At 45.2% G+C, this 20,532-nt stretch overlaps 1 protein-coding gene across 1 annotated transcript in view; it reads left to right on the top strand.

The window, feature by feature from the left end:
• LOXHD1 (lipoxygenase homology domains 1) overlaps positions 1–20,532 on the top strand; it is a 279,511-nt gene that overhangs the window by 182,385 nt on the left and 76,594 nt on the right. Inside the window, exons 33-35 of the mRNA XM_026649217.1 lie at positions 13,758–13,920; positions 17,657–17,811; positions 19,406–19,615. Of these exons, the coding sequence (XP_026505002.1) occupies positions 13,758–13,920; positions 17,657–17,811; positions 19,406–19,615 (528 nt within the window). The remainder of the gene's footprint in view (positions 1–13,757; positions 13,921–17,656; positions 17,812–19,405; positions 19,616–20,532) is intronic.

Below are 20,532 nucleotides of genomic sequence, written 5' to 3'. Positions count from 1 at the left end.
AACAACAGATTGATCGGGCAACCAGTATGTCAGACTGATGGCCCAGTTATCTGACTTTAAAAACTGAGGACCTGTCTGCTTTCGGTAGCTACGATAAAGATCTCATGGTGGTTTTTGTAAGGGTAGACTTTTCCCCAGTTATCTTGGGAAAAATTTCCATTTCCACCACTGTTATGTAGTGCATGCTGGTTAATGTCCTCCCACCCCAGAGTTGGCTGCATTTCAGTGTTGTGAAATGACTGCTGTATGTGTAGATTGTAACGAGTTTGGACAACTTTGGAATGACTGTGCACTGTACAAATGGATATGCCACTCTGTTGGTCTATAGGGGCCATTCCTGAGCTGCAAAGGCCAGGGGAGAATTTTCTGTGAGGCAGGAGTAGTTAAGGGAAACCATAATCAGATGTCTGCTGCCCCCTTACATGAGGCATGTCAGGAGTGTCAGAAGAAATCTTCCCGGTGCTGAGCACGACAGAGATTGTGGGATGCTCCAGGAGGTGGTTCTGCCCCTGGCTGTACTGGGGAGTCTGTTGTAAATTTGGGCAGCCCTTGAGGCTCTCTAATTTATGCCAAGAAGGTGCACCAGCCCTCACTAGCCTGGGATCGTTCCCTCACTACCTCTGGGCTGCTGCTTCGCTGCTGCACCTCCTGTAAGGCACAGAACAGAAACTCTCCCAGGATGTGTAATGCTCCATTTCTGTGTGGAGAACTTTCAGGTTTGACCCAGCGACCATTTTATTCCTGAGCCAGACAGGAAGCTCTTTACAATAAGGCCTCGGTCCACAAAAGGATTTAGGCACCTAACTGCACTTTAGGCACCCAAGTTCGAACTTCAGATCCTCAGATCCCCCACTTCGTTGCTGCCCAAGGGCCTGAGGTGCCTACGTTTCCACGGATAAAGTCCTTTAGGTACTAAAACTCTGCCAGTGGGAATGAGCACAGCTGCTTCAGTCCTACCACTCTTCACTGGGCCAGGAAAAGAGAGTGAGAATGACTCCATAGCCTAGTGATTAGGGCACTCCCCCGGGGTGCGGGAGACCCAGCTTCAACTCCCTGTACCAGTGACTAGTTCATTATTTATACAGAGTGGAACAGTTTCAACAGGAGAGATGGAGGGAGCCTCCCCTTCCACTCCTTTGAATACCCCAGAGCCCAGTGGTTAGGGCATCCTCCTGAGAGGTGTGGGTTCAAATTCCTGCTCCACATTTGCACAAAAGGGCTTAGGCACCGAACTCCAAGAGAGGGTTCCTGGCTGTGAATCCCTAGCAGAGATAGGTGCCTAACTCCTTTTGAGGGGTGGGGTTTAGGCCACACCCCTCTCAATGGCATTTCCCTATTGGCTAGTTTAGGTAGCTCCCTGTTGAACGTGCTGTGTTTTGTGGTTCTCCCTTTCTTAAGTGCCTCCGGGCAGGTCTACACTACAAATTTACATTGTGCAGTGGTGCCACTGTGGTGCATCTGGTGAAGATGCTCTAAGGCAATGGGAGAGAGCTCTCCTGTTGGCTTAATAACTCCACCTTCACGAGGGGCGGTAGCTATGTCAGCGGGGGAAGGTCTCCCATCGACATAGCACTGTCTACAAGGGGGGTTGAGGTCAGTATAACTACGTCGCTCTGCGGTGTATGCAAGTAAGTATGTAGTCTAGACCTGACCTAACTCTGCCCATACATTGTGTAGGGAGCTTGGCCGCCTAACTCATTAGGCAGTGGGGCACATAAAGTTAGGCTCAGCATTGCAACACCTAAGTCCTCTTTGTGTATCTAGTGCTAAGTGAACAGCATTATAGGATGTGGATGGAAGTGTGTGATGTCTACAGAAGAAACATATGTGTGAATGGGGAAAATACCCCTGGGTTGACTGTAACAGGACTGGTTCTCAGACTGGATTTACATAGGACCCTACTGCTAAGTGGATAATGGAGATGACTGAAGCGCTATAAATGCAGTTTGGTAATCAAACATGGGTGAACTTGTAGCAATGGACTGAATTCAGTCTCCATGGATTGGTAGCACTTCTATTTCAGATTGCAAAGCCAAGCAAATATAGTAATGCATTAATACTATTGCTACTGCTGCTGTTGCTGTTGCTACTACAGTAACTTTAATCCTAATTAGGTACAATGAGGACACATGCTTATTATTTCTTATTGTTTGCCTTCTTCATCTCTTGACATCCTAGCCCATCTGTTTGTGGGACCCAAGGGAGAGGCCAGCACCTCATCCAAAGATCTGAATTTTCCTTGACATCCCCTTGAACTTTGGAAGATTTGGATTCAGGTCTGACCTTTACAGACCTAGCCCATCTCTCGTTTCCATGCAGCTGTCCTCATTCATAAAGACCAAGGGGAGAGAGTGATAGAAAATGACACTTACATATATCTATGTTTGCTATATGTAATGTTTTTTTACAGTTTTCCATGCAAACTCTGCAAGGGATGTTAGAAAAATGCTCCATTTAGAAATCACTATGTACACAAATTTCAGGCTTTCCAAGACCTTGAGCTGGCTGTTTTGGAAATCTTTGATTTCTAATCCCTGACAGAATTGGGCCCAGTCCCCTTGGGAGGAGGCTTTAGAAGCATTTAAAGGGGTCCACAATCACCTCCAATCTGGAGCCATGTCCCAACTGGCTGGTCAAGGTCAATGCCTATGGCTATTATTGAAAAGAAATTGTTCAATGTCCATTAGAAAGGACACCAGCTGGTGCCTTGAAACACAGCAACAGTCCAGTGTACCCTTACTAACTACCATTTGGCTTCAAACCACTCAATCCTGCATAATGCCATCAAGAAAAGTGGTAATGAACCAATGCCAGCAGTACCTGGCCTCCACTAATATCATGGATCCCTCTCTGTCTGGCTCCAAGGTGGGACATGGTACAGAAACAGCACTGGTTGCTCTGATGAATGACCTCCCCAGGGCAATGGACAGAAGTGAAAGAGCAACAGGGGATATTAGTCAATCTCTTATCTGCCTTTGGCAGTGTTTGGGCACATCTGTACTGAGCTTAGGGGTGTGATTCCAAGCTTGCGTACACATACTCAATGAGAGTGAACATGAGCATGGAGTATGGGAGGTTATAGTCCCAAAGAATGCTCCTGAAAGCCTGCAAAAAATATCCACACACCCCCACCTGCTAATGACCTTCCACAAGAGCCATCTGGGAAAACTGAGCCCACTGACACACAGAGGGCACCCTAAGTAGTGGGGGGGAGCAATGTGAGGGATCGCCAGTCTTGAACGTGGGTCCCCGAGTACTCTTCAGATTGCAGCCACCTCCCAGCAGCTTGCTGGCCCCACTGGGGAGTGTGGTCAAGTAGACCTTAGCTCACCATAGGCAACATCCATCAAACTCCCAATTGTAGGAGGAATCCGGCCTCGCTGATTGGCTCAGACTCTCTGTTTAATCCAGAAGGAGGCACAGGAAGTTGTCTGAGCAATTTACACGGATCCCTGGCTGGCCGCAATATTGGACCTTGCCTTCTCACATGGCTCCTCAGCCCTGTTTTGTTCCTCATTCCCGCCTTCCCATCTTGTTCCTAGTCCCTGCCCTTTTTGTTCCAGATCCCTGCTTCTACACCCCACCCCGACTATGATTCCAGCTCTGACCCTTGGCTTGACTCCCAACTCTGTCTTCAACTCTGATGCAGGCTTCAGCTCCTGACTCTGGCTCTGACTACTAGTCCTGGCCACCACTGCTGTGACCATGAGGCCTGACCACCTATGCCCTGGTCTACAACAGTAGTCCAGACAGCGGCAGCATTGGCACAGCTCACCCGTGCTGGGTACAAATCTGCCTGAACTCCATGGGCAAGAACTCAGCATGGCTGAGCCGTTCCGGGGCTACCCATGCTACTGTGGCTACTCTGCTATTTATACTTGCACTAACTCTCATTGAGTTAGTGTGAGTATGTGTACGGGAGCTGGGAATCACAACCCTGGTACACAGTGTAGACGGGGCCTCAATCACAAGTTCTTGCTGACCTGTCTGCGTGTCCCAGCAGAAGTGGTGGAATCATGCTATAATGGCTATGCTCTTTTAATTCTAGTACATCCCAAAGCATCATCATGATGGACAGCTGCTCCTCCTCCCCAAAGGCACTGACATGCAAAGTCCCACAGGGATAAATCCTACCGCTGCTCCTGTTTCACATTTCTGTTCAACACAGGTTGCAATGTTGCAACCAGTCTGTGGCATTCAGCTCTATGCATCCTGTCCATCCAGCTCAAACAGCCCTGCCTCCCAGATAACTCAGTGCACAGGGATGCTGGATCCAAGGAAAGCTGAAGCGATATTAATTAATAGGGTAATGCTTTGAGGAGGTGGCAAGCACCACCATTTCACCTGGAACCAGTGGTCCTTGGGTACAGCTGAGAACCTGCTTGACACAGGGCATGGCTCCTCTACTGCCTTCTTCCCCACAGAAACAGCACGGACTCCTGATGCAGTATCCACTAGGCCCTTCTCCCATCTCCTCCCCTCCTTCTCCAAGATGGTTGGCATTTTTCTTCACTGCTCCTGTAAGGTTCCAAAATTATGCTAGCCCACAGTCTATAGATGGGCAGCCTCTTTTTAGATGTCCCTGTCTCCCACACTGGTAACAGGTAATTTCCCGCCTCCCCAGAGGGGACTCTGTGTTTTCTTCTCTTTTCTTCTCTGTAGACTTCACCCCTAACACTTCTCCAACCCTCTTTCCAGCTCCGGTCTGTTAGACAGACATGCCCCCTAGCAGGGAAAATTTACTTCCTCAAACTCTTCCGTGAGTTTCATCACTGTCTCCAGGGTTGTGGGTTGGTGCCTCCTAACCCAAAGACGAGTGTTCTCCTGGAGGCCATGTAGAAATTGCCCAAGGATTATGGAGTCCATGATTTTGCCCACAGTCTGAGTGCCTGGCTTTAATGAGTGGGTGGCCCAATCAGTTAAACTTTGAGCACATGCCCTGGGCTATACACATCTGGCCCATTTAGCAGCCCAAAACTTCTGCTATTTCTCTGTAGACAATCCCACATGGTCAAGTATGGCTGCCTTAATGGCATCATAGTCCTTAGCCTGTTTGTCACCCAAGGCCATGTAGGCCACTTGAGCTTCTCCTGCCAAGTAGCATACTAACCAGAGAGCCCATGTTCCTCTGTCCTAGCCAGCTTCCATTGCTACCATCTCAAATATCACTAGAGAAGCATTGGGGTCATCAGCAGGCCCCTTTTACACAGGCTGACCCCCTGGCTTCAGTTACTATTCCCCATTTCAGTACCCACCAATCTCGGAAGCAACGGCTGCTGCATCTGTGCTTAATCCCTGATAAATTCCTGCAAGTGCCTCTGTTTCTCTGCTTGCCAGGCCAGCAGGGGTTCTCTCTCCAGTTTGTGTGACGGATGGAAAGATTGCATGCTCTGCTGCAGCTCCTTCTGCTGGTCCACCAGCCACTGCAGAGTCTGCTCCACCATCCGGGTGCCAAATACTCGCAGAAGCCTCCCCCGTTATGCCTCTCAATTGCCACAATTTGGGGAGTCAAGATCCTGGGCAAGCCCCATGTGTCACAAGGCGTGGCTTCTCTCCTGCCTTCTTCCCCACAGAAACAGCATGGACTCCAGTGGTTGTGCCTTCACCTTATTCTTTTATTTTAAATTCCCCCCACTACTTCTACAACAATCCGCGTGCAACAGTTTATTTACAGTGCCAACAGCTCTTTTGGCCCTCTCCCCAAGAACTGAGAGGAACAGAGTTCTCCCTCCCTTGAGACTTCCGTGTTACTGAGCTCAACTTGCCCTGGTCCCCTTCCTCTCCTCCCCCTTGGCACTTCCTTCCTACCTCTTTAACGGCCTTGGGCTGATGGGGTAATTGTCTCCTTAGATCATCCATCCAGCCAGTCTGATTGACTAATTACCCCTCCAGTTTTCTCCACCGGAACTAATTAATATCTGAGTGATCAGAGTGCAGACTCACCTGTTTGCACCCTGCACGCTGTCATACTGTGCCTTGAACTTTAACCTTTGTCAATAGTTCAATAGGAAATGGAGGCCCAGCAGAGAGAGGAGGTTAGAGCTGCCTAGTGTCTCTTGATAGCGACCCTAAAGAAGTTTTTGGAACATTGCTGTGGGCAGACTGCCAAGGAATCTGCATCCATTTCTCAGCCATAAGAAAAGTTGCCTCCGTATGAGAGAGTTCACTAAGTAAAGGGTATGATAATTTCTTGTTTGGTAACAATGTTGTTTTAAGTGAATCAAAGGGAGAGGATGAAAGGAATTAGGGTGTATAGTTTGAAAGATACAGTTGCTGAGCATGGGCAAGGAATTGCTTACAATCAGTCTTATAACTATAGAAGGATAATTGCAGGTGGCTAGCACTGTTGAGAGATGCAAAACCCCCATCAGTGTAACACAGTGAGTGTTTCAATACTATTGAAAGCACTCTTTTGATGGTAGAACCTGCATCTGCACTAGGAGAGTTTGCTGGTATAGGTCTACCAGCAAGGCTTTACTGGTGTAGACTAGGCCTCTGATATTGATTCAGTATTTATTGAAACAGAGGAGTGCCACCTGCTGAACCATCAATATAATTTCCTGAGACCCACAGGTGTTCCTCAGAGATCTCCCATCCAAGGATCAACCCAGCCTGCTCCTGTTTAGCTTGTGATAACCGATTGGGCTACAGCATATGTGGTGGTGTTGCCAGTTCTAGAGGAGTAAAAGAAATGGGTATTTGACTCTATGGGGAGTTTCAAGAGCACCATGCCCAAGGGAAAATATGCTTCCTGCCTGCTTGCCCCTATCAGGCCCACATGTTTGACTCAGCACTTTGGACAGCTCCACCTGCTCAGTGTCTGGTTGCCCTCTCTTCAGGCAGGGAGGTGGGTTCTGAACCAAGCAGCCAGTCAACAGTTAAACCAGCATTTAAAGGATGTTAAGTGAGAAGATTGAGCAAAAAAGCCCTCACAACCTAAGATAAAGCAGAGAGATCCACAATTTTGCTGAGCTTTGATTCTGGCATGTGAAAAAGAAGAAAGCAGAGCACTGCATGATGCCGCTGTAATCAACCGCAGGATATTATGACCTGCCACAGGATAGCAATAAGCTGCCAAAGCTTCTAAAAGCTGTGCTACCTGATTAGACTGTTAAGATGTATCTGTATGTTGCAAAGGAAAAAATGAGGTCAGTAACTTTTAGAGTAAATTGAAAGCTCTTGGGTAGGAAACTAAGCTCATTGCATATCAGTAGAGCTCTGCCTATGCATGTCAATTATATCTGATAATTATATTTCATTTGCTGCGACTCAGACGGCTAAAGCACTGAGTTGAGCAGACTGTCATGCCACCTATAGCTCAGAGCCAAAAATCAAACTCTAATGAAACAAATCCCAGTTGTAAGCGTCGTGAGATTTTACAGTCGTTACCATAAAATAATACACTCTGTGTCACTGTAATAATAATACCATCACTAACAAGTCAGCTCCAATGGAAACTGCGGCAATGACATGGAGACTAGTGATTACAATACAGTTAACACTTGCCATGACTACATTATTTCCATTGTGCAGGCTTTTAAAGCTAGAGTCCCCCAAATACCATGTAACCTAATATATAATGTTCACAGCAATGACTCAGGTACATACAACCAACCATGATAACACCATCAGCATTTAGGATCAGTTAAAATTTAAAGCAACCCGTATGCTTCTTCAGTCATGGCTTTAATGGTGAATCACATTAGGAATCTCTCACTGTAATAGGGAATACCAACGCGGAGGCACAGTTACAAAATGCCGTCTCTTCCTTCTCATTGACACTAGATTATAACTGGGGGAAACCACATCAACTGGTAGTTCTAATTGTAATGAATTGTTTGGAACATAGAAAGAAAATACCGGTTACATTTCCTGGACTGCAGTCATTATGTGTAGAGCCGTATAAATCCGTGGATATCTATTTTTGCGGATTGTGGATCAGATGTGGATACAAATGTTGTATCTGCTCAGGGATCTAAATATAGGAACTTGAAGGCAGGGAAGCAGCTGTCTGCAGCTCATAGTCTATGAGGCTGCTTCTTCGCCTTCAAGATCCTATATTCCCTCTACCCCCGTATACAGAGAAAGGGGAGGTGATCGATCAAGAAGCAGATGTCTGCAGCTCATATCCCATGAGGCTGCTTCCCCACCTTCGAGATCTTATATTTCCTTTCCCTCCATATACAGAGAAAGGGGAGGTGATAGATCAAGACAGGCAGCGAAATCACCCCCATACTCCTATCGCCGCGATTTAAGCAGCCACGCAATTTAGGAAACCTCTCCCAACTTCATTGCTGTATCAGGTCACTTGGAGAGGGAGGCAGCTGCTTTTGCACAGTAAGTCAGTAGCTGCAAACAGATGCCTCTTAATCTATCAAGAGGATTTTGAGTATGGAGATGATACTGCCTTATTTGGAGAAACTACTGATCAACTGCTGCTAACGCTGGAAGAGCTGCGACAGACTGCAGAATCTATAGGACTTAAAATAGGTGGTGATAAAACCAACGCTATGCACGCCTCTTGTAAAATGGAAATGAATGACCTGTCGACACTGCATGTCGATGACAATGGCATTGAGTGGGGGAATAGTTTTATCTATCTGGGTAGTCGGTTGAAAGCAAGAGGTTCGGTATCCAAAGTCATACGTTGGATTGGTCTTGCATCAATGGCATTTCATCACCTTCGGTGGCCTCTCTTTGGGAAGTGGGATGTCTGTGTGACAACTAAACTATGTGTGTTCAATGCAATAATGATGGGAACTCTGTTATACGGAGCAGAAACAGGACTGTAAAAAACAACTGAGGAGAGGAGACTAAACAATTTTTGGTATCAACAGTTCTGGCGTATTCTTAACATCCGCTGCTTTGATTTTTGTCACAAACAAAGAAATGCTTAGATGATCCCAGTAAGTTGCAGTCTTCCATCAGTTGAGAACAAAGTGATTGCAATGGTCGGATCATATCCAATGTGCAGACGAACCTCTGCTTTTACAGAAGGATCATAGAGATGAGGAAATAGATCACAAAGCTGACCATGAATGAGATTGGAAAAGAAAGAAGACTTACAAGGGATCATTCAAGATGGAAGTCTGTTCTATGTGACACCTCCTTCTGCGTCCTAGGTAAAATGGAAATAAGAACTCCTGAAAGTAAAGATTTACAATAATCTAAAGTCCTATTTGATTTGTATATTGTCATTCATACAGACCATGCTCCAAAATGCTTTAGAGTTAACTTTTGCAAGAACAAGGTTAAATAACAGCTGTGAGAGGAACAGCGAGAGGAATGAAGAGGTATATGCAACGGAGAAATCATGTTTCTGGCTGAGATTTGGAATGAGGGGAAGGTTATTCTAAATGACAGGAGCTGCAGAGGAGAAGACTCCTGCACCAATGATGGAAATGTCGGGAAGTATAAAGAGGATGACAGTATTACAGCAGAGTGAACAGGGAGGGTAGTGGAGAGAGGATGATAGGGGGAAGCAAGGCTGGCTCTCGACCAAATGACGACCCAGGCGAGGCATGTCTTTGGTCCCCTCCATTTGTTAAACTTTTCAGGACCTTATTTTTTATTGCATTTGTAGCCCATTTCACGACTTTGATGCACAATTTGCATGCATGATTTATCCCTGTCGTATTGGATGATAAATTTGCACGCTAGGATCTGTCAGTCTATATTTATTCATGCCATATATAAGCAAATAAAAAATTGTTTTCTCTAAGCTTATAGAAACTTTTTTAATTTTAAGAATAACTGAAATGTACTAACATCAAGAAATTGAACTGTGCACCAACATTGGGTGGACTGGTATTAAAACATGTTACAGTAGGTGACAGACTTAGAATGTTAAACCTAGTTCTTTTGTTCTAAAGGTCACTTTTCTCCCCTTTGTCCTTGTGAACTGAAGTGCATCGTCAGAGAGATCCAAAGACTGGCCAATGGCATTTTCAAGCAATAAAATAGCAAGCGATATCAGTGTATTATTGGCCATCGTTGATCAAAGATATGTTTTAATGATCCTGAGCTTCGAAAAGCTGCACTCACCACTCACGACTGTGACTGGCAGTGTGAGCAGAATCCTCAAAGCTATCCACGCATTAGGAAAAGTGTCCTTCAGCTCTGCGTCATGAATGAATTGGAGAACTTGGAGTGGAGATTGTGAGGATGTTGTCCAATTCGACATAGAGGTCTTTATCATTGATGTCCAAACATTCCCCGTGTCAGCGTCCGGGGAAGGGCCATATAATTGTTCAAGAGTGTTTTCCTGTCTGCTGGCAACTTACTAAGATCATAGCACACACACCCCCAGATCTTTTCATAGTGCTTCATTAGTCCAAACCTTTCTTCGATGGACACTCGAGCAATGTCAATGAGCGAGCAAAAAAACTCCTTTTTGAATTTCTTCTAAGCTTCCCATCATCTCATCTCTGCCCTCATAACCAAACTTTCTCTTCTTCCAATGAATACGAGTTTCCTTGAAGACAGGCTCAACTCCTAAGTTTTGTGCCATTTCTTTGGCAGCAGTGATGGCATCGTCAAATCCATTGTCTCTATAGGCCACAATGAAATCATGGCAGCTTCTCATTAAAATAGTAGCGGTCACGATGTCCATCGATGGAGTTTGTAATGCCTGGCTTACAACATTTGGATGGAACAGGATATTGTGCCAAACCACAACTGAGACCAGAAATTTGAAGTCAATGATCTAGTTTGCCAGGCTTTGCACCTCATGTTGGATTCTGGCTTTGGCTTTACTCGAGTGTGCCAGTTCCATCAGGGTGTCGTAAACCTCAGTCACTTGATACCTCACTGGCTTTACGCTGTCAATGAGGCTCTCCCAGTGAGTGTCACTTAGCGGCTTCAAGTCAAATTTGTAACATTGTCCATGAGGATCTTCTACGTGACAGTTGATGCTGAAAACAGGATGTATATCCTTTGCAGTACTTCAAAGAGAGATACTGAATCTAAAGCAGATGACACTGCACCTGACACAACCAGGTTGAGAGACTGGCAGCCACAAGGCACGAAGAAAACTCTTGGATTCAGCACAAGGATCCTTGCCTGGACCCACTGTTTCTTCCCTTCATGTTTACGCCATTGTAGTAGTCTTGGCCATGGCAGTCCTGAAGCTTTATTTTATTCTCATTCAAAACCTTCATAAACAGTTGTGTTAGGCCTTTTCCAGTAGCGTCATCCACAGACCGGAAACCGATAAAATGTTCCTTTACTTGGATACAGCTATCCTCGTCGTCAACAAATCTTAATGTAAATGACATCTTTTCACTGTGACTAATGTCAGGAGTGCAGTCCATTATTACAGTGTAGTACTTCACTTTGCCAAGCTCCATCAATATGTTCTCAAGCACCTTCCTTGCCATAAGGTCAATCAATTTGTTTTGAATTGTTTTGCGGCAGTAATGATCCATAGCTTCTTTACGAACTACTTGACATAGGTGCTCACACATGACATCATCGTATTTCTCAAGGAACTCTACCAAACCAAGGAAATTACTGTTATGTTCGGTGAACAACTTATCTGAGTCCCAGAAAGGTAAATTAGTCTATGCAAGGAAGAGGGTAATTGAGATCAGAGGCTCGAGACTCTGCTATCAGGCGTAAGCAAGTTCATGGAGGGTTTCAGAAACAAGGAGCACTAAGCTACACAGGATCTTGAAATGAGCGGGAATGCCCGTGGAGTCATTTGAATATAGATTTGAGGTGGCCCCATGGAGAGGAAGGGTAGTCCAGTGGCTAGGGCACTAGCTTGCGACTCTGGCAATTTTGGTTCAAGTCCCAGCTCTGCCACAATCTTCCTGTGTGATCTCAAGCAAGTCACATAGTCTCTCTCTGTGCTTCAGAATAGCACTACGCTACCTCAGAGCTGTGTTGTGAGGATAGATACATTAATGATTGCAGGGGACATATAAGTACCGTAGATATAGAATCATAGAACAGAATCACAGAATATTAGGGTTGGAAGAGACCTCAGGAGGTCATCTAGTCCAATCCCCTGCTCAAAGCAGGACCAACACCAACTAAATCATCCCAGCCAGGGCTTTGTCAAGCTGGGCCTTAAAAACCTCTAAGGAAGGAGATTCCACCACCTCCCCAAGTAACCCATTCCAGTGCTTCACCACCCTCCTAGTGAAACAGTGTTTCCTAATATCTGCTCAAAGCAGGACCAACACCAACTAAATCATCCCAGCCAGGGCTTTGTCAAGATGGGCCTTAAAAACCTCTAAGGATAGAGATTCCACCACCTCTCTAGGTAACCCATTCCAGTGCTTCACCACCCTCCTAGTGAAATAGTGTTTCCTAATAGCCAACCTAGACCTCCCCCACTGCAACTTGAGACCATTGCTTCTTGTTCTGTCATCTGCCACCACTGAGAACAGCCTAGCTCCGTCCTCTTTGGAACCCGCCTTCAGGTAATTGAAGACTGTTATCAAATCCCCCCTCGCTCTTCTCTTCTGTAGACTAAATAACCCCAGTTCCCTCAGCCTCTCCTAGTAAGTCATGTGCCCCAGCCCCCTAATCATTTTTGTTGCTCTCCACTGGACTCTCTCCAATTTGTCCACATCCCTTCTGTAGTGGGGGTGGGGACCAAAACTAGACGCAGTACTCCAGGTGTTGCCTCACTAGTGCTGAATAGAGGGGAATAATCACTTCCCTCAATCTGCTGGCAATGCTCCTACTAATACAGCCCAATATGTATCATTGTGTATAAATGTTACATGACAGGCAATGGCACATGGCTGTTTGAAAGACAACAGCACGGAGCTGCAATAATCAAGGTGAAAAGAACTGAAGCCCTGTATGAGGATCCCATTTGAGATGGAGTCAAGGCAGTGACACATTCAAAAGCTTTTTCTTCCTTTATGTTGTGTAGTTTGTGCATTGTCTGGAAGTTAACTTTGTTCTGTTCACACTTGTGGGATCTGCAGTTTATATGAAGATTCATGTCTACTTCATACAGAGTTACCCTGTTTAAATAACATTTTGAAGGCCTTGAAGAAGCCTGTTACTTCTCCTTAGCAAGTGATCTGACATTGATTTTATTTGCTGTTCCACTGTTTTCATGGCTTCCTTGATAGGATAGAAATCATGCTTGTTTCTCCTAAAGTAGTCGAAACAAAGGATAAAAACTGATTTCACTTTTTTTCTTAAAGCACTCATGGGAAATGGCTTGAGAGTGCTTGAGTTTTAGTATTATTGGGCAAAATCATGAAGTTTGCACTTCAGCAAAAATCCTGGAGTATGTACTCAAGCAAAACTACTGACTTCAAGTAGACTATTATCTGAATAAGGACTGATAAAGGGTTACAGGATCCTGCAAACCCATATTCACAAACGTCTTCGGTGGGGGGATACTATTGGGAATAAGGGTTTTCAGGATCAGGCACTGAACCCACTGAAATTAGAGAGGGAGAATACCTATTGGATTATATAGTCTATCCCCTGTTAACTAGTGGAGTAGTGTACTCTGCATTATCTAGTGCTTTGTTAGTCTCGTTTGAGCACAGTTTAGCTTTTGATACTGAATAATGGAAAGGATTTTATTACCTAACAGTATACTTGTTCTGCTTCATTGCATACTTGCGTTGTCTGGTTGTTGCACTTAGCACAATTTTTAATCTGTGCATACACACATACTGGAATTCACTGTGCTTGCAAAGCAATAGCCGTGTCCAATGGCTGAGAAGCAACTAACTAGCTCTCCCTCTAAAAAATAATATGTCTCTGTCATGGTATACCAGGGTTCGGAAACAATCACATTTCCATGTCAAAGGTGGCTTGCAAAATCTGAAGATGATGGCGAGATTGTAAGAGAACTTGTACCATCTGATATCTTTACTGAAAAACTCCTGAAAGATGGGACACTAAAGCAGATAGAACAGGAAGTTGAAGAACCACTAGAAAGTAAGTAAAATTCCACCACACCTTGACTTATTATTTTGACCCTTTGGAACAAGCCATTTGGATATGTAGTTCAGGTAGATGCATGCTACTAAAGGTTGCTTCTTTGCAATTATGGCCATTGAGTGAAAAATCAATCATTTAAGCTGCCATATTTTATGTGAAAAAGCTAGTATCTCCCATCTGGATTACTGTAACTTCCTGTTCTCTGGCCTCCTTGATGCCCAACACGCTCCCATCCAGTCCTTACAAACACAGCTGCTACAGTCATCTTCCCTGGCTGCTGTTCTGATTGTGTCTCACACACATCCTTTGAATTTCTCTACTGGCTCCCCTTTATACACAAGTTTCCAACATCTTGTCTTCTAGGCCCTGGTGTGGGAGTCCCGAGGGTCTGGCAGGGTGGTGGTGGATGAGATCGAAACAGGCAGGGGACAGGGAGCGGGGTGAGTTGGGTAGGGGGTGGGGTCCTGTGGGGCAGTTAGGGTGGGGGGGTCTCGGGAGGGAGTGGTCAGGGGACAAGGAGCAGGGGGGGTTGACGGGTTGCAGGTACTGAGGGGGGCAGTCGGGGGCAGGACGTGGGTGGGGGTCGGATGGGGGGGGACAGGCTGTTCGGAAGGCACGTGGGGCTTGTACTCACCGGGCGGTTCCCTACCAGGTCTTCGGCGGCACTTCGGCGGCAGGTCCTTCACTCGCTCCGGGTCTTCGGAGGCACTGTAGGACCCGCCGCCGAAGTGCCACCGAAAACCCGGAGCAAGTGAAGACCCCTCGCCACCGAAGTGCCACCGAAGACCCGGTAGGGAACCGGTTATTGGGATTTTGGGAGCTCATCACTGCCTTTAGGGACATAACACCCTCCCAGAACTGGTCTGCAGGGCAGCTACCCAATCCTTATTCAGATCCCTCTGTAAGTAGGTTGAGTTCCTATCCTGCCCTGAACAGAGAATACAAATGCTATGCAACATCTGGATTTACCCTCTTCCTGGTATTTGGCTTTCTAACATAAATAGCAACAACACCATATAAACTTCAGCCTAAACTTCTCCCTCGAACTTGGCTGTTGCTAAGGATTTCTCTGCAACACCTCCCTGATCCAACCCTTAGTTACCTCTGCCCTAGAGAGAGATTCTTACCCCTCTCATATCCTGATTGGAGCTAATTGAATCCAACTGCCAGTATTACTTGCCATCTTCTTTCAGGGTTCAAGTACCTGGTAACAGGATGATTCAACCATGGAAATCATCCCATCCAGTATTTCTTATTCTCTTTCACGGCTTGATTTGTAGTTACACTATGCCTAGGGCCCTACCAAATTCACAGCCATGAAAAATGCATCACTGACCATGAAATCTGGTCTTTTGTGTGCTTTTACCCTATACTATGCAGATTTCACGGGGGAGACCAGTGTTTCTCAAATTGCGGATCCTGACCCAAAAGGGAGTTGCAGGTGGGGGGTCGCAAGGTTATGTTAGGGGGCTCGCAGTATTGCCACTCTTACTTCTGCGCTGCCTTCGGAGCTGGGCAGCCAGAGAGTGGCGGCTGTTGGCTGGGCGGTCAGCTCTGAAGTCAGCGCCCTGCCAGCAGCAGCGCAGAAGTAAGGATAGCAGTACCATACCATGCCACCCTTAATTCTGCGCTGTTGCTGGCGGCGGCTCTGCCTTCAGAGCTGGGCTCCTGGCCAGCAGCCACAGCTCTCCAGTTGCCTAGCTCTGAAGGCAGCGCCGCCACCAGCAGCAATACAGAAGTAAGGGTAGCAGTACCGCAACCCCCCTAAAAAAAACTTGCGACCCCACCCCACACACACACACACACACAACTCCTTTTTGGGTCAGGACCCCTACAAGTACAACACCATGACATTTCAGATTTAAATTGCTGAAATCATGAAATTTACGATTTTTAAAATCCTATGACCGTGAAATTGGCCAAAATGGACCGTGAATTTGGTATGGCCCTAACTATGCCATTCTGTCAGTGTACATAATTTATGCACACCTTAAGACCTTTTGTAGTTATAAGACGAGCTAGCAGGTCAAAGTGAGGACTAGACAGGAGCCTGGGGTTTACCTGGACCTGCTAACTCATATTACAACTACAAACTGCCTTGTCTTCATTAGGATTTTACCTCGTGTTAGTTACCAGATGTTAACTAACACCAGGTAAGAACATGCTTTTTCTAGTGAAGACAAGGCCTCAGAATATTAAGTTCTTTGAGACAGGGACTGTATCTTCTGAATTGTTTTTACAGCTGATTTTGGGCACTAGCCCAATATAAATAATAAAAAATAACTGCTTCCTTCGCTATAGTAGTGCATTCTGTCCCAAAGAGCTCCTGAAATGATATGCAAAGAATCAAATTTAATAAACTGATTATGCAGAACATATGTTGGGATCACTGCACCCATTATTAAAGTGCAGTTATTTCTTGGCTGGAACACCACAGTTTAACTGAGTATAGCAATGCTACACAACCATTTAGGACATAATGTCAGAAAAGTGCTTTATTCAGTTGAAACTGCAGGTGGAATTTAAGTAGGTACATTGTAATTAACTACCCAAATTGGAATTTGGCCAGCACGCCAGAGTTAACACCTCTACTCTGATGAAAAATGCCAGAGTATTTTTGATAACCACAAGCCATCAGAATATCTTTTGTTATGGCACCTACTGCAGCATAATGCTCTCTGTGGTTAGTGAAAAAACAAAGCAGAAAAAGTGAAACTGCAGCAAACCAAAAAATATTCTCAGGGCTAAATGAGCCTGATCCATCTCCCGCTGCAATCACGGGGAGTCTTTCCACCGATTACAATGGAAGCTGGGGCAGCCTCTGTATTACTCTGAGAGCTAAGTGTGAAAGGACTCTAAAAAAAGCAAAAAACCCCACACCTTATCTGTGAAGCTATTAATGTACAAAGAAGAATCCCACCATCAAACATGGTAAGTCTCCAATCCCAAGTCTTTGTGCCTCCAATAAAAAGTGCAGCTTTTTCTCCTTCTCATTTTTGAATCATGTGGGAGTAGCATGGGAAGCTGCCAGTGAGACTCTCTTTGGGGTTTGCGTGGCACTAATGTGAGTAAAAATCTGTTAGCTGCTATTTGCGTTTCCAGGGAACATTCTTTCAGTCACTGTTTGTTCTCCTCATGTACATGAGGCGAAGCAGATACCCGGAAATAGCTGCATTTAACACATTAGAAAAGCACATTCCTAAAGATTTTTATGAGATTTCATTGGATCACTGTTGAGTGAGCTCAACAAAGCAGATACTTAAACAGTACAACTCCAACATGTCTTACATTAAATATTGTCCAAGCAAGAAGATTCTGGAGTCTGCTCTCTTCTTTCTGTGCAGGGAATTTATACGGGTGAGTCCCATTAACTCTGGTGGTAATTTCCCATTGAAATCCCTAGACCTTGTTTGTGGAGAATAGAGTATTAAGAATCCACAACTCCAGACCACTTATCCCGCTTATATGCAGTGGAGAGCAGATCCTGAATCCGAATCCTAAAAGACGCTGAGTTCACTCAACTCCCATTGACATTAGATGAAGTCAGTAATAATAAGGATACTTAGCATCTTTAATTGCACATTCTGTGTTTAAGGCACTGTAGAGACATTAACTAGATGGGAGTTTTCATGGGGGCTCAGCACCTCTTACACTGCCCTCAGCATATAGGATTAGGCCCTGAGACTCCATCTGCTCCCAAATCATATATTTAGATATCTGTTTCTTTATATAGTTCATACATACAAGATAACTGTGTTCACTGGCGATATCTATGGCGCTGGGACAGATGCAAATGTTTTCCTGACTATATATGGAGACCTCGGGGACACCGGGGAGAGAAAACTCAGCAAGTCTGAAACTAACTCCAACAAGTTTGAAAGAGCACAGGTACAGATGAAACTGATTAGTAGCATTTTCCATATTGCAGGCCTTAAGCAAAGTGATGAACAAATGTTGTAACTGCCCTTCCCTAGTGGCAAGTACCAGTCTGTAAGGATGGTCAGAACTGATGAATGGCAATCCTGACACAAAGGATCATGTTTATTACCTCTTAAAACCTTACATTTTCAGTTTAATGTTGGTGCTTGTGTACTACAATGATAGGCTCTATAACAATACCTAAGATGGACAAGATCTTTCTTTGCTTGGAGTCAGTGAGATAGGGCCAGTCTGGCCCATATCAAGCCTCCTAGGTTTCAGCTGCAACATTGGAAGTATCCAGTGTTTAAATTTTGCAAGGGCTAAGCCCGGGCATTTCTTGGCTTGGCGGTTCATAGCCCCGACACCTCTGGGCTTGCTGCATCAGTTATGAAAGTAAAAAAATTGCTTGAGCCCTGGCACCTCTTTCATTACAAATTAAGCAGTGGAAGCACCAATCATTGAGGGCATGGTTACCATCCCTTGAGCTGATTTGTATCTCCTAAAAGGGAGGGCAGCTTTGGTGAATCTGACCATAATGTGTATTATAATTAATCTTGGGGCATCATCTTACAACACATTTTTGTAAGCTCTTAAAATGTGATTCTACTCTGAGAAGTGACGTAAAAATGGCACTAGGTTGTTCCATGTTTGTCACTCCATGATTTCCAGATCAAAGGTGCTTATTTTAAAAGTTACCAACAGCCATCCCTGCAAACTCCATATTATATCTGAGGGTATGTTTACACTGCAAAGAAAAACCCGCTCACCAAGTCACAGAGCATGGGTCAATCGACTTGGGCTTGTAGGCTCAGGCTGTGGGACTCAAAATAGCAGTATAGCTGTTCAGGTTCGGGCTGGAGCCTGGGCTCTGAGACTTTCCCCCCTCACTGGGTTTTAAAGTCCAGCTCCAGCCCAAGTGGGAATGTCTGCACTGCTATTTTTAGCCCCGGCTGCAGCCTGAGCCTCGTGAGCCCAAGATAATTGGCCTGTGGTCTAAGACTCATTGCCATGGGGGTTTCTTTGCAGGGTAGGCATACCCTGAGAGTCCAGTGAGTTTCTTTCCTGCTAACTTCACTAGCAGTTGTGTATGCATAATAACCAAGTGCAGAATTTGCTCCATTGTCTCCAATGTGTTGCGCCAGGTATAAATGATGGCAGAATTTGGAGCTGCAATTGAAATGTAGTTAACAGTTCTGTTGTTGTGTTAACCAGAGGAGAATCCAGCTTGCTTTCTCTTAGCTCTGTTGTCCTTGGAGGGCTAACAGCAGTAAACAGTAAAATCTTACTTTTGACACTATAGTCACCAGATACCGGCTCCAAGTGCTCAACACATCTGTTCCCTTTGAGTAAGAGGGTGACTTTTTACATAGTCATGTTCACAGCACAACCACACTTTAAACCTCTCCCTCTCAGGACAGTTTTAATGGACACAGACTCTTTTACAGAAAACTCTGCTGCAGCTTTTAATCAAATACTGTTCGGTAGGGCTGGGTTTACACATGCATTGTACACATTAGCTATTGTCCATTACGAGAAACTATTGCTATTAAACATCCCGTAGGAGGATAAGTTCACAATACAGGCTGTGGACCTTGGGATTATATACAAGATCAAGATTCGTCATGACAACACCATGCTGAATGCTGACTGGTACCTGGAAAAAGTAGAGATTCTGGATGAAACCACAGAAGAATTGTACCTCTTTCTGTGTGAACGCTGGCTTTCTACAAAGAAGGAGGACAAAAGGATAGAGCGGACACTTTATGAACAGGTACAGTAATAACATCTAGCACAATGATTCTGACCAAGGCTTCTGAGCACTACTACATTGCTGCTAATAAAAATGAGATGCGTGGCCTTTCATCTGTTTGCAGTCCAGCACAGTTCGTGAGTGACCTAAACGTGTTACCCCCTGAAGGTTGTTTTTTGGCCTATGTAAAATGAATTGGTGGTTCTCACTCTGGTCCCCCATCACTGACTTCTTTTGTTTGCAGTCTCAGTGGAGAGGCTAAGGACTGAATGGTTAGTGGAGACTTACCCTCTTCAGATCAGTATCCAAGTGCACTGGCAGGGCAGTGTAGAGAATGCTGCACTGTTGCTGCCTGTGCTGTCCCTACCCTGCGGATAAGTAATAGATTTCTCTCTCTGGAGCTCTCAATCCAAAATTCTGGGTTGTATGACCCCTGCCTCTCCACCCATCAATCCTAATCATCAAATAGGGCAGCATCTTTCACCAGCACTAAAAATATGCAGTGAACTGCCCTCTTGCCAGCACCTGGAAAAGCTTCGTATGTATTGTTTAATCAGTCTAATATAGCTAATTAGAATTCAAAGTACATGTATTAATTAAAATTAGCAAACAGGATTAAGTTAATAGGCGCTTCTTGCCTTTATACAGGAAGGCACAGCACTGCAGCTGATTAACGTCTGTTGTGTTTAAGGGGTTTGCTTTACAAAACATAGTTACAGTTTAATTGAAAGTTACTACTAAAATTATCAATAACAAATAGGGCCAAACTCATCCTGGGTATAGTACCAGAGAGGTAAGCAGGGTTGCACCAGGGATGATCCTGGTGCCTTCAGGGCCGGCTCCAGGCACCAGCTTAACAAGCAGGTGCTTGGGGCGGCCAAGGGAGAGGGGTGGCACCTGCGGCAATTCGGGGGCGGCAGGTCCCTCACTCCCTCTAG

The sequence above is a fragment of the Terrapene carolina genome, unplaced genomic scaffold, assembly GCF_002925995.2.
Source record: "Terrapene carolina triunguis isolate 2854851 unplaced genomic scaffold, T_m_triunguis-2.0 Scaffold69, whole genome shotgun sequence".
In the NCBI taxonomy this organism is placed as follows: domain Eukaryota; kingdom Metazoa; phylum Chordata; order Testudines; family Emydidae; genus Terrapene; species Terrapene triunguis.
This window is presented reverse-complemented; position numbering and strand designations above follow the sequence as displayed.